This window comes from Cucumis melo, chromosome 11, assembly GCF_025177605.1.
Source record: "Cucumis melo cultivar AY chromosome 11, USDA_Cmelo_AY_1.0, whole genome shotgun sequence".
Lineage (NCBI taxonomy): Eukaryota > Viridiplantae > Streptophyta > Magnoliopsida > Cucurbitales > Cucurbitaceae > Cucumis > Cucumis melo.
Window position 1 is genome coordinate 29,412,247 of NC_066867.1, and position 23,191 is coordinate 29,435,437.

Consider the following 23,191-nt stretch of genomic DNA (forward strand, 5'->3'; position numbering starts at 1 on the left):
ATCATAACTACACATCACACATAGAATAATTACAATGTAAATTAGCTGTTGGTAATTAGAAAAACATGTTTCTGTTGAGAAATATAATTGAGTTTAATCCAATTGCCTTCATAAAAAAACATTACAAAAAGTGATAAGTGATTAATCCATTTCAAATTAATTAAATTTAGATTAATTAATACTAATCAAAGATACTTAATGGAGTGATTAGATTAGTTTAGACTCTCCACTTTTGATCTAATATCAATCATGTATATGATGGTTTATGCATTATAGACATCAGAGAGATCGGATTATATTTTTATTTTGGAGTATTTTTGTAAAATAAATTAAAATATAACAAAATTTCATATAGATAGGTTGATTCTAGATAGAAGTTTATTGAGAATAAAATTTGAAATTTTATTAAATTTTATAATTATTTTGAAGTTTTGTTATTTAGAATAATTTTTGTTGATATTTTCCATCATCATCTCTTATATATTTTTTTTTCACTTCATTATAATGCTCACAATCATTATATTCTTTGGTTGCCTCATCCGCATGCTCTCTCTAACCCTAATTCCCATTATTCTCTCCACCTATAAATTTCCCCTTCTTCTCCCTTCTCACCTTATAATTTTCCCTTTTTTCTCTCTTACAACTCCATACTTCTGATCATTTCACACACTTTCGATTATGGCCGGTTTTGAAGGCTTCGAAAAGCGATTAGAACTCCATTTCTCTGGTGACGACCCGATTTTCTTCAACATGGGGCTCCGCCAGCTTAGCTTTGATTCCTTACAACAAGTCCTACATGAAGTCCAATGCACCGTCGTCTCCGCCGTTGCTAACCATTACTTTGACGCTTACGTTTTGTCGGAATCAAGCCTTTTCGTTTACCCAACTAAAATCATCATCAAAACCTGTGGGACTACTCAACTACTCAAATCCATCCCTCCATTAATCCACCACGCCCTTAATCTCCACCTTACACTTGTCTCTTGTCGTTACACTCGCGGTAACTTCATCTTCCCTCTCTCACAGCCTTCCCCTCACACTTCCTTTCATGAAGAAGTCGTTTACTTAGAAAATTCCCTCCCTAACCACCTCTGTTTCCGTAAGGCCTCCGTTATGCCTTCCAATCTTTTGCCTTCACATGCATGGCACGTCTTCTCTGCTTGTGATGAAACTCATTTGGTTCATTTTGATTCCGGGTTTTACACGGTTGAGGTTTGTATGACGGACCTTGATCGGAGTTTGGCTAAGAAGTTTTTCCGACGTCCTGGTGATGGGAAATCCGCCGATGCTGCTGGTAAAGAGATGACCGAGATTTCTGGTATTAATAAGATTAATCCCAATGCTCTTGTTTGTGATTTTGCTTTTGATCCTTGTGGTTATTCCATGAATGGAATCGACGGTGATCGGTATTCCACTATTCATGTTACTCCGGAGGATGGGTATAGTTATGCCAGTTTTGAGTGTGTTGGTTCCATTTACGACGGTGATGATTTTGTTCGGACGTTGAAGAGAGCCGTCCAGGTATTTCGACCGGGGAAAGTGTCGGTATCGACCACAACGGCCACACCGCATCGGGTTTGGGCGAGGGTGGCCGGAGCTCTGGAGCCTCTTGGGTTGAAATGTCGGAGTTGTACGGTGGATGAATTTCCAGCGGTGGGGAACGTTGTGTTTCAGACATTCACGACCCGCCGGAAAAAAACAGGGGAATGCGGCGGCGGACGGTAGATATTAAGAAAGAAAATCTCTAGTCAGGGAAGTTAGAAAATATGATGATAGGCCACGTGGCAAAAGCGAAAATTATGATGATGATGTGGAGGAATTCAATAGGTTGATGAGAGTGATGAAATGTGGGGTTGACTTGTTTTTTTTTTTTCTTTTCAATTTCTTTTTTCTTCTTTCTCTTTTTCAATTAAAAAAAGGACAAAAAAAAATCTAAAAATGAGGAGAGAGATATAGGGATGGTGACGTGGAAGTACCAAGAAGCTTGGGGGATTTGGAAATAAGAAGGAAAAAAAAAAAAAAAAAAACAGAAAAACAGAAAGATCATAAATATAATGATAATGCACCCCACTTAGGCTTGTCACGCCTAAGGATTTTTTGAAGCATTTTGTGTAGTAGTGGAGAAAAAACGAAAAAATATATATTGAAATTCAAAGTGCAAGCAAGTACTCTTCTACTTCATCAACCCTTATATCAACTAATTTTTTTTTTCTCCTCTCTTCCCTTTCCATTATGTAATTTTCCCTATTTTAATTTCTAGCATGTTTATTCAACAGAGGTTACAATTAATAAAACTTTGTTCTCTCATATTTTCTAGTAAGTTTATTCGAAGTTTAGATTGTTGTTATTTTTTTAGTTCATTTGAGAGTGTGGAAGATGTTGACTTTTGACCTTTTAGTCGAATGCATGTATTTACCAAAGTAAGTTTAGTAATATTTTGATAGGGAAAAATTAGGCTTACAAGACTCTCATTCTCCTTCGTCTATCATTTATCTAATTCTCTCTATCGTCTACCATAAGTTCAATCCATAGAGACTATAAGAACCAAAACTACTAGCTTTTCTTTTCCAATTTCAAGGATGAGAAAATTCAAAGATCGAATCTTTTTCAAACGCTAGTTTAAATTGAACTATTTAATGAGATTAACCAAACGAAACTCGAGAAAGATCTCTGCATGGTCTTAATAAGGGAGGGATAATCTAATTAATTAAAAGAAAAGTGATCATATTAGGATATATTTGTAACAGTGTGTGTTTAGGATTGGATGATGAGTTTGAAAATGTTTTTGGATGATGAAGGCTGGCGTGGAAGGCACCCAGATAAGGCAGCAGCTAAGCATTAACACATGATGATGAAAATTTGAAAGAGAGAGGGAGAAAATGGTAAATTTGTATATATAATTGGTTTCCCCTTTCACACAATTTTATCAAACAGATTCTGCACGTGCCCATTATGCCCCTTCTAAATGCCTTCTCCACTTCTTCTCTTTTATGGCCTTCCCACCCATTCCCCTATTACCCAATACCCTAATTTTCCTCCAAATATATCTATCCCTACATCAACAATAATATTTCCTTAACAATAATTCTATGTACCACTATTTCGACTCTCGTGTGTCATCGTTCTTTATTTTTTTTCACACCGTAGATTTGTCTTTATGGTTGCTTAGTATACCTACTCTCGTAATACTGAAACATTTAGTGTTGCTGGAATATTATTACACTTGTTTTTATATGCACTTTTCTTTTAATGTTGGTGGATGGTACACTATTTATCAAAAGTATATTAATATATGACAAAAAAAGAACAAGTTGAGATTATTCTCCTTCGAATTTAAATTTGAGTTAGAATATTTTATGGCATATTAGTGGAAGTAAGATATCGAAATTAATAAACCTAAACATAGTCCAATAAGTAGTTAAAACATGCTATTTATCTATTAAAAAGATTAGATATTTGATTCTATCGAATCTCACATGTTATTGAACTAAATAAAACATAGTTTATTAATTTGGTTTGGGTGAATTTTGTCCGCTAATTGTTTTTTTCAACTACTTAGATGTCGAGTTTGGCAAAAAGAAAAACAAACCACTTATACCCTAAATAGGAAGGGGAAATTGAATGACTTAATTAGGGATTTTGATATTACTTGTATGACCATCTCTACACGCATCAATCGGTTTGAATCGGTTAGTTTTAAAAAAATCATTTTTATAAGCATGTATGGACATATTTCTTAGAAGAGATAGGTCAGTTTTGTCCCCTCACTCATACTCGAAGTTTGGGATAGGGAGTTGGGGAGAGGAATCAAACCACAATAATTTAGGGTGGAGGATATTTGGGAAATGAGATTGGCTCAGAATTTGAAGTTCCATTTACCTTCCACTTTGTCCTTTTGCTTTTGGACAGTCTCACTCATATTTATATTCTTCTAATAGGAGCAGCCTGCCCTAATAATAAATGCAATGGCCAGAAACCACCATCCTTACCCACTTCCCTACTCAATCTTTTCAAATCCAAACACTTCCAAACGAAAAAAAAAAAAAAAAAGATACAATTACATTTTCAAATCGTTAATTTTAAAATTCCACGATCGAAATTAAATTTTTTAATTTATATAATTGTTACCCATTTCTACCATATATGTAAGTTTGGAAATTTTGATTCTCTAAAGTATAAACTATAACTGTAACTAACACGTATATATATAGGCCCTTTGTTTGGGCTCATCAAATCCCTCAATGGGCCTAAGAAGCCTCAACCACAGTAGCTTTTGGGTCTACCAATTTCTCAATATGAATGGGCCTGGCCCGAAAAACCTAATGCGAAAAAACATAGTGTTTAATCATGCTGAGCTTCGGAGACCGTAAGAATAATAACTAAGTATATAACAATTAAATTTACACTTTAATTATTTATAGATTTTGATAGGTTTTGTTATATTTGTATTTTTTAAAAATATTATTATATACTTAATTATTTTAAATCTGATGTGTTTGCAACTATTCCTTTGTATTATTCATAACAATATCATTGAACCGATGTTTATACAACTTATAGAGGATTCTTCATATTTTTCGTTATTCTTCTTTATTCTATTAGATTAATAATACATATGACATAGAAGATAAAATATTCAACCTTAGGAAAGGAAATATATATTTTTATTACTCGATCTGAGTTTTTCGAAAAATATTCAACGTTTTTATGCTTAGATACTTAGCCTAAAGACTATATTTTGATGCGACTAGATGGCATTTCTTGGTTTTACTTGTTTTGCTCGTCTTTTACTTTTTTTTTAGATTAATCTTTGTTTTTAATTCAACTAGAAGTAGACTTTCAAGATTGAAATCTAGTGATGAGAATTGTGTATATGACTTGATTAGATGATAATCATAATACAAATTTATTCATCATAAAAATTCAACAAATCAAATGGTTAGAAATATAGAATTACATTTCCCCAATATGGGAAGAGATCATGTAGTGGATTTTGAGAAGTAACCTCCACTCAAATGATTGGAGTAGAAAAATAAAACCTTTAATTCAAAAAGGGGGAAAAAAGAAGATTTGAGATTCAGAATATTTGTTGAGATTTTTGTTTTGGATCATATATTTGGTCTATCTTTTAGCTATAATTTTTCCCACCCAATAAATATTAATGTATTTTTGAAATGGATATATCTCTCAATATTTATGATTTATAAATAAGTCTCAAGCTAATCCCACATCAAGATTCCTCTCTATACTGTCTCTTCCTTAATTGACATTTGATTTAAATTATTCACTTCTATTTCAACAACTAACCAATTTGATTTGATAGTGTTGAATTTATACCAACATTAATTGATCATCACACAAAATCTTCTGAAATAATAGAGGATAAGAACATTGATTGTTAATAGTATATGATTTTTTTCCTAAGGGGGGACTTGCTAGGTGGATGCTTTGGGATTATCTAGTTAGCACTTGTTTTACCGACACAAATATCATTCCTAGTTGTTGTGAAGTTAAAATCCTTGAAGCAATGGTATTTTGTCTCGATTTGGAGAGAGTAGCACAAATAATTCGTTTGAATGTTTTGGTGGAACCTAATTGTTTAGAGATAACCTAACGGCTTCACTTAGTTTGTTTAAAACTTTAGAGGAACGTCAAATTTTCCATTTTTCTTTCTCCTAATTTTGAATAGTTTTTTATTCTTATGACTCTTGATGTAAAATGTTAGTATACCTCAATTGAATAAGAACCATCACCGACGGGAGGAATACTTGAATTCTAGGATATGAGTATAATACGAGCATTATTTCAATTTGAAGAAAGTAACATTTTCTTATTTGAAGGTAAAAAAAATAAAATAATAACAAACTAAGGTTTCTGAGTGATATACTTTCTTTTTTTAAAAAAAAATTGCTAATAAATAAAAGTAAGCTATATAGACTTAATTTAAAAAAGAAAAAATCTAAAGGCCCAAAAAAAAAGTTAAGGTTATATACATACATATATATACATACATACATATATATATCTACTAGGTGAGTTATTGTCCACAATAGTGTGTAAGTTCGTTTCTTCCACAAATTTTACTTGAAGATGAAGGGGCCAATAAGCAAGGAAGACTCCAAATTTTCAAACCCTTCAAAAAATCCAAATCTGCCACAAAATTTCAAAGAGAGAAAGAAAAAGAAAAAAAGAAAAAAAAAAAACCCCTCAATTATAGACATTTACTATTCAAAAGGGAACAATGACCAAAATTTGGTCATATGATGCAATGTGTATAGGAGGAAAATTAAAAACACCTTGGAAATTCCAAGCCTAAAGGTGGGAAAGGAAAGGAAATGGAAAAGGGCAAAAAAGTCATCTTTGACCTTAAGTTTTTGAGTTGGTCCATCAACTTTCAATTTCATCAAATATTTGGACCTAAACTTAAACTAATGTTGCTAAAAACAACATAAAAGTATTATTAAATTCATTAATTTTCATTATTCATCAAGTTGGTTTTTTTTAGGCACAACCTCAACTTGCATTTTTTTAACACTCTTTCTTGTGTGTTTGGTCATACCTTTTCTTTATACGTTGTACGAGTACATTTTCTCTAGACCTGCAAGTAACCCAAGGAGCAACCAATCTTTCATCTATACTCCACATGGCACGAGAAAACTAGTGCGAGTGCGCCTATGGGTTTCACTCTCCCTTGAGATCTATTCTAATGATGTTCATTTTGCATGAAATGTGATCAAAGTCTTATGTCAACTAAAATAGAAGATGATCATAAATATATTAGTAAATGACGATTATCTAAGTGTTAAAAGAAAAATATTTGAAAATTGGTCGTTTCTAACACTCAGTTCTATTGTGTGATTCTGTCTTTACTTATGTGTCATTTGTACCGTATCCTCAAGCTATAAAGTCTATCCTTTGTTACCACTGTCAATTCAAATATAACTAAAAAACTCTAACCTTCTATCTCTTCACATGTGGTTGGGAGAAGGGGAAAAAACTAGTTTTCACAGCTCACGGGAAGCTCTGTTGAAAATTTTGAAGTAGAGTTATTTTCCATTACCAGAAAAAAGAAATGGTGAGTTTCAAGATTTTCAATGTGTGAACAATTTTTTCTTACTGTTTTTGGGTCATTTCAATGTCCAATCTTGTACCTTTCCTATGCCCTCTTCTTCTTCTTCTTCTTCTTCTTCTCTTTCTCTGCTTCTCACTGAAAGCCTAAGACTATTTTCGTTACCATCTAAACCCCACATTCCTATCGGCTACAAATTTTGTTCTTAGGGTTAATTTTTCTCGATTACTTCGCCTCTTTCTACCTCCTCGAGCCGTGATCTTTCTTCAAAAGCAATTACCCCTTTTCCCCTGTTCTGTTGTTTTTGTTCTAAACTTACTGTTGTGATACACACACACACACACATATATAGTGTTTTCTTTTGCGTCAGGAAGGATTTCACTCAAAGGAAAAGCAATCTTTCATTTGCACAATCGTTTTCTAAGTGGGGAAAAAGCCTTTTCTCTTTGTTTTCTTACATAGGTTTTGCTGTTCATTCTGTTTTGGCCTCTGTTCTTTTGCATCTTTCTCAACTTTTTTATTCTTCTGAATAATATGGGGTTTTCCCCTTGGAAAGTTGATGGGGTTTGGTTAGATTGTGTCAGAAACATCTGGGTTTTGCTACAAGAGTTGAGTATTTTATAGTTCAACTTCAATTATAATAATACTTCTTTGAGGACTTTCATCGAACACCTTGCGGATAAGTTTGTACTCCACTTTTTCTTGTTTTTTTGTTGCTTCTTCCATTTGAGAAATTATGGGTTGTATCCATACAAAATGTTGCTGTCGCTACCCAAAATCGTTGGTTGGAGAATCTCAAGACTTTCGACAAGGGGTTCCTTACTGTCTTCAAGATAAGAACACTGTGATAGAGAAATCATTGGAGATGATTCCTGTTGCTTCCCACAACTATCATTTGGAATATTTGGTTCTAGCTCAGCGTGGTTACTACCCTGAATCTCCTGATAAAGAAAATCAAGACAGTTTCTGCATTAGAACAAACGTTCAAGGTAACCCAAATGCTCATTTCTTTGGTGTTTTTGATGGACATGGTCAATTTGGAATGCAGTGTTCAAACTTTGTGAAAGATAGACTAATAGAAAAGCTATGTAATGATCCTACATTGTTAGATGATCCTATACAAGCTTATAATTCAGCATTTTTGTCTACAAATGATGAGTTACATACAAGTGAGATTGATGATTCCATGAGCGGAACGACTGCAATTACAGTTCTTGTTGTTGGGGATACTCTCTATGTAGCTAATGTTGGTGATTCAAGAGCTGTAATTGCAGTTAAAGAAGGGAATTGTGTTCTAGCTAAGGACTTGTCAAATGATCAAACACCATTTAGAAAAGATGAGTATGAGAGAGTTAAGCTTTGTGGGGCTAGAGTTTTGAGTGTTGATCAAGTGGAAGGACTCGTGGATCCTGATATTCAGTGCTGGGGTGACGAAGAAAGTCAAGGCGGCGATCCGCCTCGGCTGTGGGTTCAAAACGGATTGTATCCTGGGACTGCATTTACTAGGAGTATTGGTGATAGTACTGCTGAGAAAATTGGTGTAAATGCTGTTCCTGAGGTCTTAGTTCTTCAGCTTAATCCCAATCATCTTTTCTTTGTGGTTGCTAGTGATGGAGTTTTCGAGTTCCTTTCAAGTCAAACTGTTGTTGATATGGTATGTAATCTTATCAATTTCTAGCTATATTTTTCTTTGATATTTTCTTCTTGGTCATGAATCATGATATCCAGGTTGCCCTGTTGAAGATTGGTGTATACAAACCCGCTAGATAGCTATTTGGTTTTTGGTTTGTTATTTTTGAAAGAATGTTTTGATTTCATCACAATCTTTTGGTAACATTTTCACCAAAGCCATCTTTTGGGGAACGTTAGGATTTGTTCTCTATGCAGGGCTATTTGCACGGATTTTATCAAATCACAAAGACTATTTAGGAGCGTTTTATCAAATCATAAGGACCGATATTTAGTTTTTAAAATTATAGGGACCAAATTTATAATTTAACTTCAGTTTTTTTTCTTTTGTTGAAATTTTTGTTAGGTTTTCTAAAATGTTTTTAAAGAGTAGGTAATAAAGTAAGAAAAATATAAGTGAAAATAGGGTTTATAGAAACAAAATGATTATTAGACAAAGCATACTTTTTATCTGTTTACTTGTTGCTTACTACTTTTGAACTGTTGAACTCAATAGAAAAGACTTCTATTAGCCAATTTGTGACCATCTATGTAAGTTACGTTACTATGTTTTAATCATAACTACAGATCTTAGATCGTTTTAGATTAATTTCTTTCTTTTTTCTTTTCGAATTATAATAATTTGAACTATTTATCTTATTACTCTCTCCTTAACACAATGTCTAATGTTTTTTCTTTCCATCTATACAGGCATCAAGCTATGCAGATCCTCAAGATGCTTGCACTGCCATTGCTGCCGAGTCGTACAAATTATGGATGGAACATGAAAATCGAACCGATGATATAACGATCATTGTTGTTCAAATCAAAGGCTTGTCTAATGTATGAAATTTACAAAAATTATTTCGGCTACATTTTTCGTGCTCTTGAATGTGATGATGATATAATTTTCAACAGCAAAATGCAGGATGATATTGAACCAAAAAAGAAAGACACATTTTGTTATTTTATCTCTGTTATCCCCTTGATATAAACCTATATTTTGAACTGAAAATTGATGATTCAATGCTTAGCTTTCTCATCTCTTATCAATTCATTAGCTTGTAAGCCTTGTTCCTCCCTTGTTTGCGTGGTTGATTTAGTCAGGTGCTGATAATCCTTCCAGCACTGGTCTGGAGACTGCTTCTTCGAGAATTGATTTCTCAGATCTACCCACTGAACCGAACTCTCAACCTGTTGCTGTGACAAATCGAAACCCAGCGATCGTGGTTCCAATGCTGAATAATCAGACATCTTTATAATGGTAGTCTCTCCTACTCTATAACATATTACCGCCAAACTTAGTGTTTGTTCGAAATGATTCTCTAAGTACTTAGAAAGAAAGTGATTTTAAGCACTTATAAAGAAAGTTAATCTTAACAGACCATTGTTCATAGTTAAACGGTTTTAGCTTGTTTATTCAGACTTCAATGTTGCTATAACATTCCTCCACCAGCAGAAGAGACTTGTAAATGATCCTGAAAGGTAATGCTGACTGAAAAGCGCATTATAATCTTAATTTTTTGCGTAGAAGATTACCTTTTAGTTTCTGACTTCACTTTGTTTATACTTTTACAGTTGGAACAAATACTCATCTTCCAGCTTAGCATTGGACCAACTAAGTTGATAAAGACAGGGAGGTTTGGTATCTTAGACATGGAAAAATGGATGGATTGTTCTCTTCCAAATTCATGATAGAGATTGAAAATGAAAAATCTACAGATCCCATTAAAAGGACAAGACAAAGAAAGGGAATTTAATGAGGTGGGTTAACTTCAAAGCTCAATGATAAACAAGTTTCAGACCCCACTTTGTTACCTTGTCTCTTCATTTCTTGCTGGCATGCTAAGGTAGAAGATGTTGTAAATAGCAAAAAAAAAAAAAAAAAAAAAAAAAAAACTAATATATCCTCTTTCTTTTTCTGTTTGCTTAAGATAGATCCCATTGCTTGGAAAGTGTCATGTCAATGGTTTAGCTTGTTGTGAAGTAAACTTGTGGATGATTGTCTCAAACTCCTGGTCAGATGGACCCTGAAATTTTTCTATAATTTCAATGTTTTATGAGTCAAATTCTCTGATCCAGTTCACCAACACGAATACCTCGCGGTTACTATAACCGATAGAGTTAGTTCAGTGGAAATTAACATACAATCTTTTTGTTAAGATGAGATTTTCAAATTTTCATATGCTAAATTTTAAGATGCAAGGTTTGTCAAATTTTTGGGATTTTCATAGGAGTGACCTGTTGATTGGTTTTAGTAAATTCACTGAGGTCAAAACATAATTTTAAAAACTTGGTAGTTAAGCGGTAATTGACATACTTTTTCATTCTTGAAGCAGCAGAAGGTTCGATCCACTCTTCCTACTATTAGAAAAATCTCTACATAATGGGAAGACTTCAAGAACAGTCAAGCTTCTAGAGGTCACAAAATACATCTAAACAAGATAAAACAAAATCTTAGATATTATTTGTTACATATGTGCACCTTTGCAGAATAATCTTCACTTGCGTTGGCCAGATTTCCTTCTCTCACTGCAAGACTTCAAAGCTTGAACTTCTGCTAGACATACCATTAGCGAGTACATGAATTAGAAGAACAGTCATTTTAGATGAAAAACTAAAGAATTGCACAATATAGCCATTAACATTTCAAATTGGTAAGAACCAGAAAGAGATCTTGGCAAATGGCCATAACCAATCCAGATTCAATCTAAGTGACAAATCTATACAATTCAAATATGAACCTATGAACAAGAAGAAATGATCGAATTGGTGAAAACGATGGTCAGTTAGAGATGGGCAGTATACCAGCCTGGCAAGATTTCCAGTTCCTGTTAGTTTTGATAAGACAATCCTGAAAATTATAGCGATCAAGTTAATAGACATCAATTTGCATTTTAGGGCTTAGGGTTTTAGCAGAAAGTAGAAGATGACGAACAGAACCGCCAAGAAGAGGAACCTGTAACGATAAGTAGAAGGATGAGCATTCATTGAGCTGCTTGACGTTCTCGTCTTCGTCGTCGGCATCGCTCCGGTGAAGAGGCGGCCGATTCTCCGGCGAAATCGGCGGTTTCCCCATTTTTCTTTGTTCAGGTTCGACGCAAATTTTATAGGAAATTCAAACTTCTTACCGTACTAGGTTTCAACTGCTCAAAGTTAGCGATTTATTATAGAATTTCTTCTCTCATTTTTCATATTAAAATTTGTGACACTTCAAGTACCAAAATAATAAAATTATTTTTAACATAAAGCAAAATTCATCAAATTCTCATGACCTCAGTAATTCACAGATTTGAATTTTCTTCCATCTATTTTGTTGAACCTTAAATTGCATTCATATTTCTTCACTGCTACAATTGTTGAACTTTGGAAAGAAAAAAAATTAAATGAGCAAGCATAAATATGAAGGAAAAAAAAAACAATTTTTAGGTTAAAAATAACTTTTGGTTCTTAAATTTCGATGGATTTTGAAGTTAGTAAAATTTAGTGGGGTGAACTTCTATTAGATTCTAGTATATTTTGCTTGTAACTTTTTTATATATATATTAATATTTTATAATGGAGTAATTATAATAGGCAGTAACTTTTAGAATTATTACTAAGTATGTAGCAATATTTTCAAAAAATTGCAAATATAACAAAGTCCAAGTTTCTATCATCGATAGACTCTTATGGTTTATAAGTGATAGAACCCTATTTTCGATAGATTTTGACATATTTTACCATATTTGTAATTGCCACGTATTTTGAGACACTGCCCAAACTGGCCTCTCAGCTAATGGATCCTAATATTATGTCCAGCCCATTTGCAATCCAGAGTTGAATTCTCTAAGGCCCAATGTTCCAAATTGTAAATGAAACTGGATGTGGTTGGAAGTATGAGGATTTTTTTTTAGTATTATCAAGCAAAAACTTCTTGGTCTTTGATACATAGAAGTTACAAGTTGTACTTTTACTCTCCTAATTATACCATGCATATGTATATTATTCATACTCGAAATATGTGTAAATCTTGATTAATAAATCTATTTTTTCAACTGTTCAAAAATTGTATATTTATATTTGGAATATTTCTTTATTTTTAAGATTGGGGTCGACCCAAGAATCGAGTCAATCAACGTCGAAAGTTTTGAAGAAAAATCAATCTCATCCAACTCAATTGCACTCATAATTCATTTCATTATATTTTCAATAAAAAAGATCATACGTTGAGTATTTTATATGGTCATAAAATTAAAAGAAAATTTAAACTGATCAATCTCCACTTGTAAACATCTTTGACAATATTTAATATTTAATGTGCACTTATAAAGCAGAAGCTCATAGTTGATTGTATAAAATGGTCTAAAGATTGAATTCTTTTTTTAAATAAATATTGACTTTTGACTTAGCCAACTTCCAATTTCTCCCAACTTAATGATTATGTTATTATTATGGTGAGGTAATACAAATGCAAACAACTAAAAAATTAATCTAACAATGTAATATCTTTTTAAGTTGAATTGGTTTGAGGCCACTCATTTTTAAACTTTTAAAAGAAACCATGAATTTTAAATTATTTCCCTAGAAAAATATCCGTTTGTGCTATTTTAAAAAACTAAGATGTTATATTATTCAAATCTACAAATCCCTAGAAACCATGTATAAGATTTCTTTTTTAACTCTACCGATAGTATTAGTAGTAGTGTCTTATTGATATCAGTAATCTTGTTTCTTCCCTATAGATCAAGAATCTTATTTTTATCAAGAAACTAGAAAAAAATCTATTATTTTCATCAAGTGAGACTAGCTTATGTTTAGTGCAACATCTTTTAGCTAATTAGGGAGGAAAGTGGAGAGTGGGTAATCGTACCACTATTGATATTTATATGTAGATCGATCAATGGGTTCCTCTAGAGCTTGTTCAAAATTCTCTTTTGTCCAGGATCTTGATTAAACCAAGTTGTCGACCATTATTTGATTGGAAATGGCTATACTCTGTTAAATAAAAATGGATACAAGTTAGTTTAAGATCTTACTTGCAAGGCTTCTAAGTCATAAGAGCATATCGTAGTAGAGAAATGGGTCACCTATATATTGTGAAATATAAGCATCTCCTCAAAGATGAAAAACTTATTGTAGCTCATGCTAGTGTTGGAGTCATTCGTACAAGCTGAGCAAATCTTTTATCACAGAAAAATTTGTGATTCATGTAATTCTCTTGAAACAGAGCTTCGTGTTATTTGGTACTGAAAACAAATGAGAAAGTTTTAGAGAAGATTGGTTCCCTCTATGTTATCGTTTATATGAACACGAACTATTCTACTTTGCTTTTCCTTTCGTAGATTCTCTAATGCTCTAAATTTGTTGTTGTCATTTAGAACCACTGTTACTCGATGATGTTTGATATTCCAAAGAAGATGCAATTTGACCTTATCCTTTGAGGTTGGGAGTTTGTTGAGGAGATGGCTATATCTGCCCCTTAGTGAAGATCGAGTTTGTCACTTCCCCTAAGTCCCTTCTCTTTCAACTATCAAATATGTAAATAGGACTTAAACATGAATTTATAGAATGTAATACTATTTTAAATCCCAATTAAACAAAAAGTTTAAACTGATGAATAAAGTTTAATTTAATCATATATCTAACAAAAAATTAAACAACGATCGACTTTCAAACTTTGTATCAATTAAATTTACTTCAATTTTAAAAATGAAGAAATGCGTCCATAACTAATTAAATAATAAACTTAATTTTATTTAAATAACGTTTTTTCATCTCAATAGAAGTTTAAAAACTCAAAAAACACAATTGGAAAGTTAGAAATCCATTTAAAACAATAACGCCTATGCCTTCTTTGAGTTAAAGACCATCTCAATGCTTATTCCTTCTTTTGATATCGAAAGTTCCACTAAAAAACATCTTCCTTTCATGTCAAAAGTTAGATAAAAGAATCGAATAAACCTTATTTTATAATTTAATCCATTTTCTAACAAGCAATTGCATTTCATAACACTTAATGATAATAATTTAATTTATTAAAAAATGAGTAATCCCAAATGACAAGGTCTAAAAATAATAATTAAATATATATAAAAGATTTCAAACCTAACAAAATTGATTATGATTATCTACGACAATAGATTCACCAATCGACTTAGTATAGATCCATAGACACGAACTCCTTCAACTTTATGCTCTACTATATAAAAAAAACTAGCCAAATATCAATATTATTAACTAGCTCAATGATAAATCATGATACGTTTTTAAATATAGTAAAATAAACTAAAATATTTACGATATATAATAAAATTTAAAATTCTCTACCGTTGCTTTACTATTATTTTTTATATTTATCTATATGTGGGCATGCCCTTACAATATGCATTCCTACCACAAAAATCATGTCAAACTTGCTTCACAAATTAGGTAAGAATTTGTAAGTTAAAACCAACCTGCTAGACTTTTTTCTTTACCAATACTTTAATACTAATTTAAAAATTAAATATAATCAATATGTACGAATTATTCTTACGATCGTGCAGCCAGCTCAGCTTTTTTAATTATTATTTTATAAAAGAGAAGAAAACAAAGAAATATCTTTCCCGATGACCCTCCACCTACCAATCTCACATTAAACAAAAGCCCTAACCTTCTCCTCCTTCATGTCTCCCATGTGCCGCTTTTTTCCTGTTTAGAAAGCAAAATCAATGGCGGAGGCTATAATTTCAACCACGATTTACAATCAAAATCATCTCTTTCTTTCATTTCTGTATTTTGATTGATTGAATATTTCTTTGAGTTTTGAGTTTAGGAACTGATATGGATGAAAGGTGTTCGTTAATGGCGGAAATGAAAGAAGAATTAAAGAGAAGGGGTAAGGGGTAAGGGGAAGAGCTGCAAGAACCATGGCTATGTCTATGGCTATGGCGACCAGATCTACAAAATCTTCATCAGATTCGTTTTCTTATTATTATATTAAGCTTCATAATATCATACAGAAAGAGAAAGAAAAAGAAAAAGAAAAAAACTAACAAAGCCCTTGACTCAAATGAAATTCACAACAGAGCAGAAATTTAATCATTCAAAGCGCAAACTAATTTTTTTTTCCTCCCAATATTTGCAGAAATCAAACCCATACCCACCCAAATAACTGTTCTTCCGGCCTAGATTTTTAGCTAAAAACTTACAATACACAGAATTTCTTCCCCGTTAAACAAACCTGGATCATCATAAATACACGATATTATATATATATATATATATATATATATATATGATATACTTCTTGATTTTAATCTGATTTACCTGTCTCGTTGGCTCGATTTTCCGATCTACCACCGTTTAAAAAAATCACGGCGGTTCAGATCTGGACGGATCGAGGGAGACGTTAGAAAAGATGAGAGATGAGAGAAATGGATGAGAGATTAATTTTTGTTTCGAATTTTTTGATGGATTTCAGATCCAAATTCAAGATCTGGTGAAGAACTCATGCGTCGAGCCGAAGCAAACGCCTCAGATCTCTGGTAGCCGAGTCGTCAACGATGGTGGATACGTGTTTCTTCTTCGAAAACGATGGTAATGGAAGAGAACTAGGAGACGGCGACATCGAAAACGCCGATCCGGCGTACACATCGGCTTTTCCGGCTATCGGACACCTCACGTCGACGATCCGGATTTGTTTCGCAACCGTTTCCGGCGCCGGTCCCAACCTATCGGTTCCACACACGACAATATTATCACCTTCCTTCTTCAGTGCTTCGCTCTTGATCTTCGAATCAAGAGATTCACCTCGCCTCAAGATCGTAACCTTTTCCATCACCAAACTATTTTTCATCGCCTTCAAATCGTCGGAACTCGATCTCTTTGAGACCGACGGCTCTGAATGATTCGGAAAAAATCTCTTCCGCTGCTCCGGCCGCTCCGAACGAGCCACCGACTTCCTGTTAGATCTAGGATTATAGTTGTTACAAATATTGGAATCATAGTTTCCATAAGAACTCCTCCGACGACAAAACGCTGCCGGTGGAACTCTGATCCTTTCGATCAAACAATCCTGAGGTCTTAAAATCTCAGTCCCCATGAATGAAAGAAGACAAAATCCCTAAGAAATCTTCCAAAAAATACAAACAAAAAAGAAAAAAAAATGGTTTCAAAAACCAAAAGATCAAACGCTACGGGGCTGATGAGTTCCTTTTCTCTGAAACTAAGAGCTTTAACCCTCGCTTCTTCTCCACACAGAGGAACAACAGCAACAACAAGACGTGAAAGATGAAGAAGAAGGGTATTAGCGTCTTTTCAACTTTTCCTTTTCTCTATTTTTTTTTTCCCCGGATTCCCTCTTTGTATTTCTGCTCTGCAAGGCTTTGTTTGGTCTTCAGATTGCATGAGGAGAGATATATAGCGAAGGAAAATAGAAATGAGGATAGACTATACGGTGTCGTTTCGCGGAAGGTGAAATATTAAACTAAAATTTATTTATTGGAGAAAAAAATAATAAAAAGAAAAGAAAAGAGCGTTGGTCTAATCTTAATCTCACCGACCCCTCGCAAAATGACGCGTGAAGACAGAAAGTGATTGGCCGCCTTGTTTGAGCGAGAAGAGAGAGTGTGTGTTGGATACGTGGCAGAATATGACTCGGTCTTGGAAGGTGGGGCCAACTCACACGTACCCTGTTTTAACGGGAACCGTCAAGTAGAAGTTACGGAGTTTAGAATTCACGTCGTCGCTGGCTTGAACTATTTCTTGGATGACGCCGTTGGTGGTGGGGGTTACGAAGAGTGTTAGTTGTCGTTTTGTGATGTCTTACGTGGAAATTATATACATGGGACCAACGTGGGTGTGGTTTTGCTGGCCAAGACGTTAACCCTCGTTTCGGTTCGTTTCATTATTGTTTCGGTTCGGATTGGGAGAGACTGTATGTATTGTATTACTTTCTATTTCTTTTCAATTACTCGGCCAATTCATCGTCCCCGATTTCAATCATTCCCCAACCTTTTTTTTTTTGTTTTTTATTAAGAAAATTAAGAAGAAACAAAGAAATACAATTTTTATTTAATTGATTATTGTGTAGATATGAACGTAATTGGCGTGGACATAACCAACTTGCCTTACTAAAAAAATAGATTAATTTTCATTTGATTTGACCTTCCAAGCAAGTTATTAAAAATAATTAAATGGATATATGGATATTTTAAAGTGAACGTCTTTAAATTATTGTAATGAACTCAAACATTTATAACATATACAAACTTTCAGATTCTATCGACGATACATTTTTATCGGTGCATTTAATAAAAATAGATAAACTTCTATAAGTTATGTTTTATAAATATTTTAGTAATTTTTTCGTTTTAATTTTATTAATTTTTCTATTTTAAACCTGACTATTAAAATATGATGTTTTTATTTATTGGTTTAAGTTTTTTGGTTTTTAATTTTTTGAAAATAATCTATTGACATCTGAATTTAGTTTCTACAAGACAGAGTATGATTTTTTTTCATATGGTCAGTTTGAGAGGTTGCATTACAAACGATGAAAAGAAAAAAAAAAAGACTTTGACCGTGTTTTGTTAAAATATATATTTATTTTTCAAGGTTGTTATATTGAATTTATCTTTTTAGGTTGTTTTCAAAAACTATTACCAAAGTATAATTAAGTTAGAATGTTGAATAAAAATTAGCAAAGAGGGAGTGGTTGTGCCATGTAAAATAGTGATATAGTCCTAGTTAATTATGTGTAAGATTAATGTTTTATGTGGAAGGTCTTGGTTTCTATTCAACATGCTCTCAAATTGCCAAATGAATGAAATCGAACAGTTTACAACAAGCTAGGTAAGTATAGAAAATACGTTTTAAGTTTATTATGAAAGTTTTTATCTCCAGGATTAAGATAAAAGATTGAAAGGTTCTAATATATTAAATAGAGTAAATTGTAAATCCAACTCAACGATTCTATTCATTTGGTAAAAAAAAGTTGGTGATTGGAATATTCACTGTTTTGTTGTTTAATTATGTCTTCGCCAACTTCTACTAAAAATCAAAATCTTGAATCTTATTTTTAAATTTCAGAGGAACTCGAAAAATAAATAAATATGTGTACAATTGTAAATTTAAAAAATTACTTTTGATTGTGGATAGATTCTCAAATCCTGTTTAAAGAAACCATAGAAGAGTAAGAAGAACATTGAATGAATTGATTGAGTAAGAGACTGATCGGTCTCGGTCGAAAGATGATTTGTCCAATATAAGATCTAAGACAAACAAGGAATGAGAATGGGCTTAATAAAAAAAAGTAATGAAACTCAAAATTATATTTTTAATCATTCAAAAGTTCACTTTAAATGGTACGAAAAAATGCATTTAAATGAAATACTAATTGAATTTTAAGTTATTAAAAATATAGGTGAAAATGATTATATTCATTTCAAAATCACTCAAACATGTACTAAAAAAAATTATTTTTTTATTTAAAAATTTACTTCAATTTTAAAACATTGGTAGAAAGTAGACGACCAACTTAAAATTTTTATGAGTCGGAAGCTCACATCTCAAAAATCAAATACTGTAGAATAGGATTTTGAGATCAACCATTAAATTTTCTATCAAAATTAGGTGTTTTTTTAAAATTATGTAACTTATTATCTATAGACACATACATACAAGAAAGTTCATTAAATCTTAGTAATACTTTTTTACTAAATAAATGTTCCGTTTTTTAAAAAGTTCATGAACACAAGAATGCCTAGAAATAATGAGTTAGCTATTGTAGTCGTGACTTGTAGTGGTATTATAATAATTTAAGTATAAATTATTTTAGTTTAAATCATGATAATATATATTCGAGTCGTAAATTATTTTAGTTTAAACAATAAATAATATAAAAATAATAAACGTAATAAAAAGATTTATATATATTATATTAATTTTATAACGACGAACATAACTAAACTGCCATGAAAATTAGGGCAGCGATTCTAGATATGATAGCAAGAATGAGGTATATGGTTGAAAAGGTATATCCTAATATTCTAATATCCAAAGAAAATGTATGGGTTCTTTTGACGTGACCCAACCCAATGCAATATTCAACTATTTGTCTCACATTCTCCTTCCACTATTAAACAATATATATCATTTAAGCTTCTTCTTTTCTCTCTCTCTTTTTTTACCATCCGACTTGGTTTAGGTGGTTTGAAATATTCCAACCTTCATTTTGGACCAAATTTGAAAAGGATTAGGTTTCCTACCAATACCATCTATGATGATTTAACATATACACCCTTTGTTGGGCAATGGATGAAACCACCTAAAGTTTTTTATTATACACTCTTTGATTTCGAGGTTTATGATATAGTTATTGTGTAGTTAGTACTATGTTCATTTTAATTTATATGTATTTTTTTTATTTGAGATATAAAATTTAATTATGATATCTACTAATTTACTATATATCAATGTTATTTTGTCTAAAATTATATTTGATTTATAACTAGTCAACTATGTTCTAATTGCTAATATGAAAAAAGTAATTTGAATAGTTTAATGTATATGACATCCTTTAAAAGGTTTGCATTTTAATCCATCACTTCCGAAATGAAAAATAAATACAAATCACAAAATTGCTCTTAAAATGTGTTATTTATTTAGAATATATATAATAAAAGTTACAATATTACTTTCGACTTTTCACAGACGTTTTATTATTTGAGTCGATTGATTGTTGTAATGACATGAAACAAAAACTAAATTTTAACATGTTCTGAATGGTTACAAATCACTTCACATTGTTGCAAATCTCAATTTTCATTCAACATTTATATGTACTTACGTTTATTATTTTTTTTTCGCATTTAAAAAATTGTTACGTGTATTGCAACTTTTAAAAATAATGTTTTTTTTTTTGTTTTGAAAAAGGGTCCAAGTTGAATAAAATTGTATATTTAGTTTGGAAAAGCTAAACTTCAAATAGACGCTATTAAATGAGAAAATCAAGTTGATGGGAAAACCAAGTTGATTGATGATATTTGTGTTTATATTTAAAGACTTGTGGATTTGCATAATCTCTCTTTAATAAATTATTGAGTGAGGAAAAAAGTGATTAACAAGGCAATTGAAAAGAAGAAAAGGAAAGAGAGAGGAAAAATAAATAAAGTTGGAGAAAAAAAAAAGCAAAAGTTGGGTGGACCTTGAGGTTTTGTGTTTCCACAAAAAGAAAAAGGAGGAATAAAATAAAATATTATTTTGGAAAGAGTATTGTGACCCCATATATTTTGAATTATCGAATTTTGGAATCGATATTTTCAATAAATCCTAAATTTTAATATTTTAAATTAAAATAATAATCAAGTATAAATAATATTAGTTAGTTAACAAGTAATAAAGTAAATTCAATATTCACCAAATACAATATTATCGAGAATTTCACATTCAAAAAATAAAAGAAATCCTTATAAGATTGATTATCTATTCATCTCTCTATCGTTAGATTTAGTATGGATAAGGAGGTTTGAGCCCCTTTTAACGGGCATAAAGTATATAGAAAAAAATCAATAAAATATAAATAACTATAGTTAACTCTAATGGTAAATATATGCAAGAGACTAATATTACTTTTAAATTTAGGTTAAAATCTTTTATCATTGTCAATTAGTTTTGAAACGAAACTCATACTATCAAATATAGTATTATAACTCATAAACGCGGATATTCGATCCAATAAAAATTTGAGATTCAATAAAAAATCGTGAATCCGAAAGACATACATCTTGAAAGGCACGTTGAGGATCATACAACGGAAAAACCAATAAATTTCTTATAACATAAATGAGCTTTTTTTTAGAAAAAGACAAATGAATTATTTCTTGCGTTATTAATTGATTATAAGACGAAAGCTTATATTATATAATTAATCTACATCTCTTTTAAAAAAAATTATCAAAATAGTAAAATACACCAAATATTTATATTTTATAAGAAAATGGTAAATTTTTTATTTTTAGTGGTTTTTTTTTTCAGGTAAGAGTAAAATTTTTTTTTTAAAAAAAAAAAACTTCTTTATTTTAATGAAAAAGAAAAATGGATTAGGGAGAGATGGATGATTATGAAAGAATAAAGAGGGAACAAATCTATGAAGCTTTTAAGGGCAGTGGGGACAAGTTCAGAAGTGAAATGCAAGCAAGCAATAATGCTCTCTTCTCTTGTCTCCTATGTACCTTTTTTTTATTTGTTTGTTTATTTTTCTTTTTCTCTCTCTCTCATATTTTATTGAAAGTACAAATAAAATAAAATAAATGGTCTCATTGGGAGTTGAGTCCAAAGGGAACATTTCCTCTTCACAAATTGGATTTGGAACAGAGACATTGAACTTATGAAGGAGAGAGAAAATTTAAAACGAAATTATTATAAATTACTTTATCCTCTTTTTTCTTTTTTTTCTTTTTTTCAAATATAATTTTATTAGTCTACATAAAGTTTTATTCTTTGAGTACTTTTAATGTAATTCTTTAAATTAGTCCTTAATTTTAGTTTTTTGTTGGTGAATTCTTTTCAACAAAATGATTGAAATTTTTGTCATTTTGTTATTATTATTATTATTTCTTTTTTACTTTTTATTAAGTTTGAAAATATTTTAAAATTTTATCATTTTAAACTATCTCTACTTTAACCTATCCTTTTAAAGAAAAATATAAAGTTGTATTTTTTAATTTAGTTTTTGTAGTAATTAAAAAATAAAATAATTAAAAATATTAATTTAAACTAGTTTATAATCTAGACTATCAAACAATCATTTGTACATCTCGTTTAAAATAACCATGTAAAAATACAAGAATAAAACAAATAAAAGTGTTCATATACATAAAAAAAATTCTTACCAAAGAATCGATTACAAAAACTTAATTCAAGTGATTAATATCGTTACTTAGAAGACATAAAGGTGTGAAAGGAATGCCGGAAAATATTTTAAAATACACATCCTCCAAAATGTATAAATTGATTTCATTTTAATATTTATGATTTTTTTTTTGTTGATGCAGTTATTAATTTGAATAGTTTAAAGTGATACAAATTCAATCTTCTTCCTGTAACTAATATTAACGAGTAATAAAAAATTTTGAATTAAATTTTGATTGATTAAAATACTTTAATATATTTTGTAGTAAATTGGATGAAATAAACCAGCATTTTGACTAAAAAATAAAACTATTTAAAGTTGATATTTTGTAAGAGAGCATGTAACAACATATCAAATGCTAGTTGAACTATATTATTTTTTACGATAACAATTGTATCGGATTTAAATATATTTTATATTTGATTTCATCTTAAACAAATAATGTAATTACCATGAATAATCAATCTTCGCTTTAAGACTTTGAAGTCAAGAGAAACGAGTATGTTTGAAGGTACTAAAAAATAAGAAGAATAAAGCTTCAATCAATGGGCAACGAACACAATAGGTCAACAAAAAAA

General features: G+C 31.2%; 4 protein-coding genes across 14 annotated transcripts; 2 read left to right on the plus strand and 2 right to left on the minus strand.

Annotated features, from left to right (window-relative positions):
* Positions 1–641: 641 nt before the first annotated feature.
* Positions 642–2,320, plus strand: LOC103497908 (S-adenosylmethionine decarboxylase proenzyme 4-like). Its single transcript, XM_008460309.3, has one exon. It carries the CDS (start codon positions 679–681, stop codon positions 1,723–1,725), a length of 1,047 nt encoding a protein of 348 aa, XP_008458531.1. The 5' UTR covers positions 642–678; the 3' UTR covers positions 1,726–2,320.
* A 4,567-nt stretch (positions 2,321–6,887) lies between these two features.
* On the plus strand, positions 6,888–10,806 carry LOC103497906 (probable protein phosphatase 2C 35). 4 transcript variants are annotated; one of them, XR_007824902.1, is made up of 5 exons: positions 6,893–8,723; positions 9,449–9,580; positions 9,845–10,001; positions 10,162–10,222; positions 10,316–10,806. XR_007824902.1 is itself a non-coding variant. In XM_051091836.1 (4 exons), the coding sequence occupies exons 1-3, from the start codon at positions 7,806–7,808 to the stop codon at positions 9,997–9,999; spliced, it is 1,209 nt and encodes a 402-aa protein (XP_050947793.1). In that variant the 5' UTR covers positions 6,893–7,805; the 3' UTR covers positions 10,000–10,001; positions 10,316–10,806. The 4 variants fall into 4 exon arrangements, 1 of the variants encoding a protein (XP_050947793.1); XR_539503.3 differs by having other exon boundaries at positions 6,900–8,723; positions 9,841–10,001; XR_007824903.1 differs by lacking the exon at positions 10,162–10,222 and having other exon boundaries at positions 6,888–8,723.
* LOC103497907 (uncharacterized) lies at positions 9,414–14,766 on the minus strand. Of its 8 annotated transcripts, none has more exons than XM_008460308.3 (6): positions 13,807–14,739; positions 13,590–13,714; positions 11,697–11,883; positions 11,546–11,591; positions 11,223–11,294; positions 9,414–9,937 (listed from the first exon to the last, which is right to left on the minus strand). In XM_008460308.3, exons 3-5 carry the CDS (start codon positions 11,814–11,816, stop codon positions 11,239–11,241), a joined length of 222 nt encoding a protein of 73 aa, XP_008458530.1. In that variant the 5' UTR covers positions 11,817–11,883; positions 13,590–13,714; positions 13,807–14,739; the 3' UTR covers positions 9,414–9,937; positions 11,223–11,238. The 8 variants fall into 8 exon arrangements, with proteins under 8 accessions (XP_008458530.1, XP_050947797.1, XP_050947796.1 ...); XM_051091840.1 differs by having other exon boundaries at positions 9,673–9,931; positions 11,223–11,297; positions 13,807–14,766; XM_051091839.1 differs by having other exon boundaries at positions 9,673–9,937; positions 11,223–11,297; positions 13,807–14,766.
* An 893-nt stretch (positions 14,767–15,659) lies between these two features.
* Positions 15,660–17,265, minus strand: LOC103497904 (uncharacterized). The gene has a single exon (XM_008460300.3). The coding sequence runs from the start codon at positions 16,800–16,802 to the stop codon at positions 16,209–16,211; it is 594 nt and encodes a 197-aa protein (XP_008458522.2). The 5' UTR covers positions 16,803–17,265; the 3' UTR covers positions 15,660–16,208.
* Positions 17,266–23,191: the final 5,926 nt, after the last annotated feature.

What these genes read in the sequence shown, in the direction of transcription:
- LOC103497908 (XM_008460309.3), top strand. Translation starts at nt 679, where the DNA reads ATGGCCGGTTTTGAAGGCTTCGAAAAGCGATTAGAACTCCATTTCTCT.
- LOC103497906 (XM_051091836.1), top strand. Translation starts at nt 7,806, where the DNA reads ATGGGTTGTATCCATACAAAATGTTGCTGTCGCTACCCAAAATCGTTG. An exon ending in GTCAAACTGTTGTTGATATG is followed by an intron (nt 8,724 to 9,448) that starts GTATGTAATCTT and finishes CCATCTATACAG; the next exon opens with GCATCAAGCTATGCAGATCC. An exon ending in AAATCAAAGGCTTGTCTAAT is followed by an intron (nt 9,581 to 9,840) that starts GTATGAAATTTA and finishes TGGTTGATTTAG; the next exon opens with TCAGGTGCTGATAATCCTTC.
- LOC103497907 (XM_051091840.1), bottom strand. Translation starts at nt 11,816, where the DNA reads ATGGGGAAACCGCCGATTTCGCCGGAGAATCGGCCGCCTCTTCACCGG. An exon ending in CCTTCTACTTATCGTTACAG is followed by an intron (nt 11,592 to 11,696) that starts GTTCCTCTTCTT and finishes TATAATTTTCAG; the next exon opens with GATTGTCTTATCAAAACTAA. An exon ending in CTGGAAATCTTGCCAGGCTG is followed by an intron (nt 11,298 to 11,545) that starts GTATACTGCCCA and finishes TGGTATGTCTAG; the next exon opens with CAGAAGTTCAAGCTTTGAAG.
- LOC103497904 (XM_008460300.3), bottom strand. Translation starts at nt 16,802, where the DNA reads ATGGGGACTGAGATTTTAAGACCTCAGGATTGTTTGATCGAAAGGATC.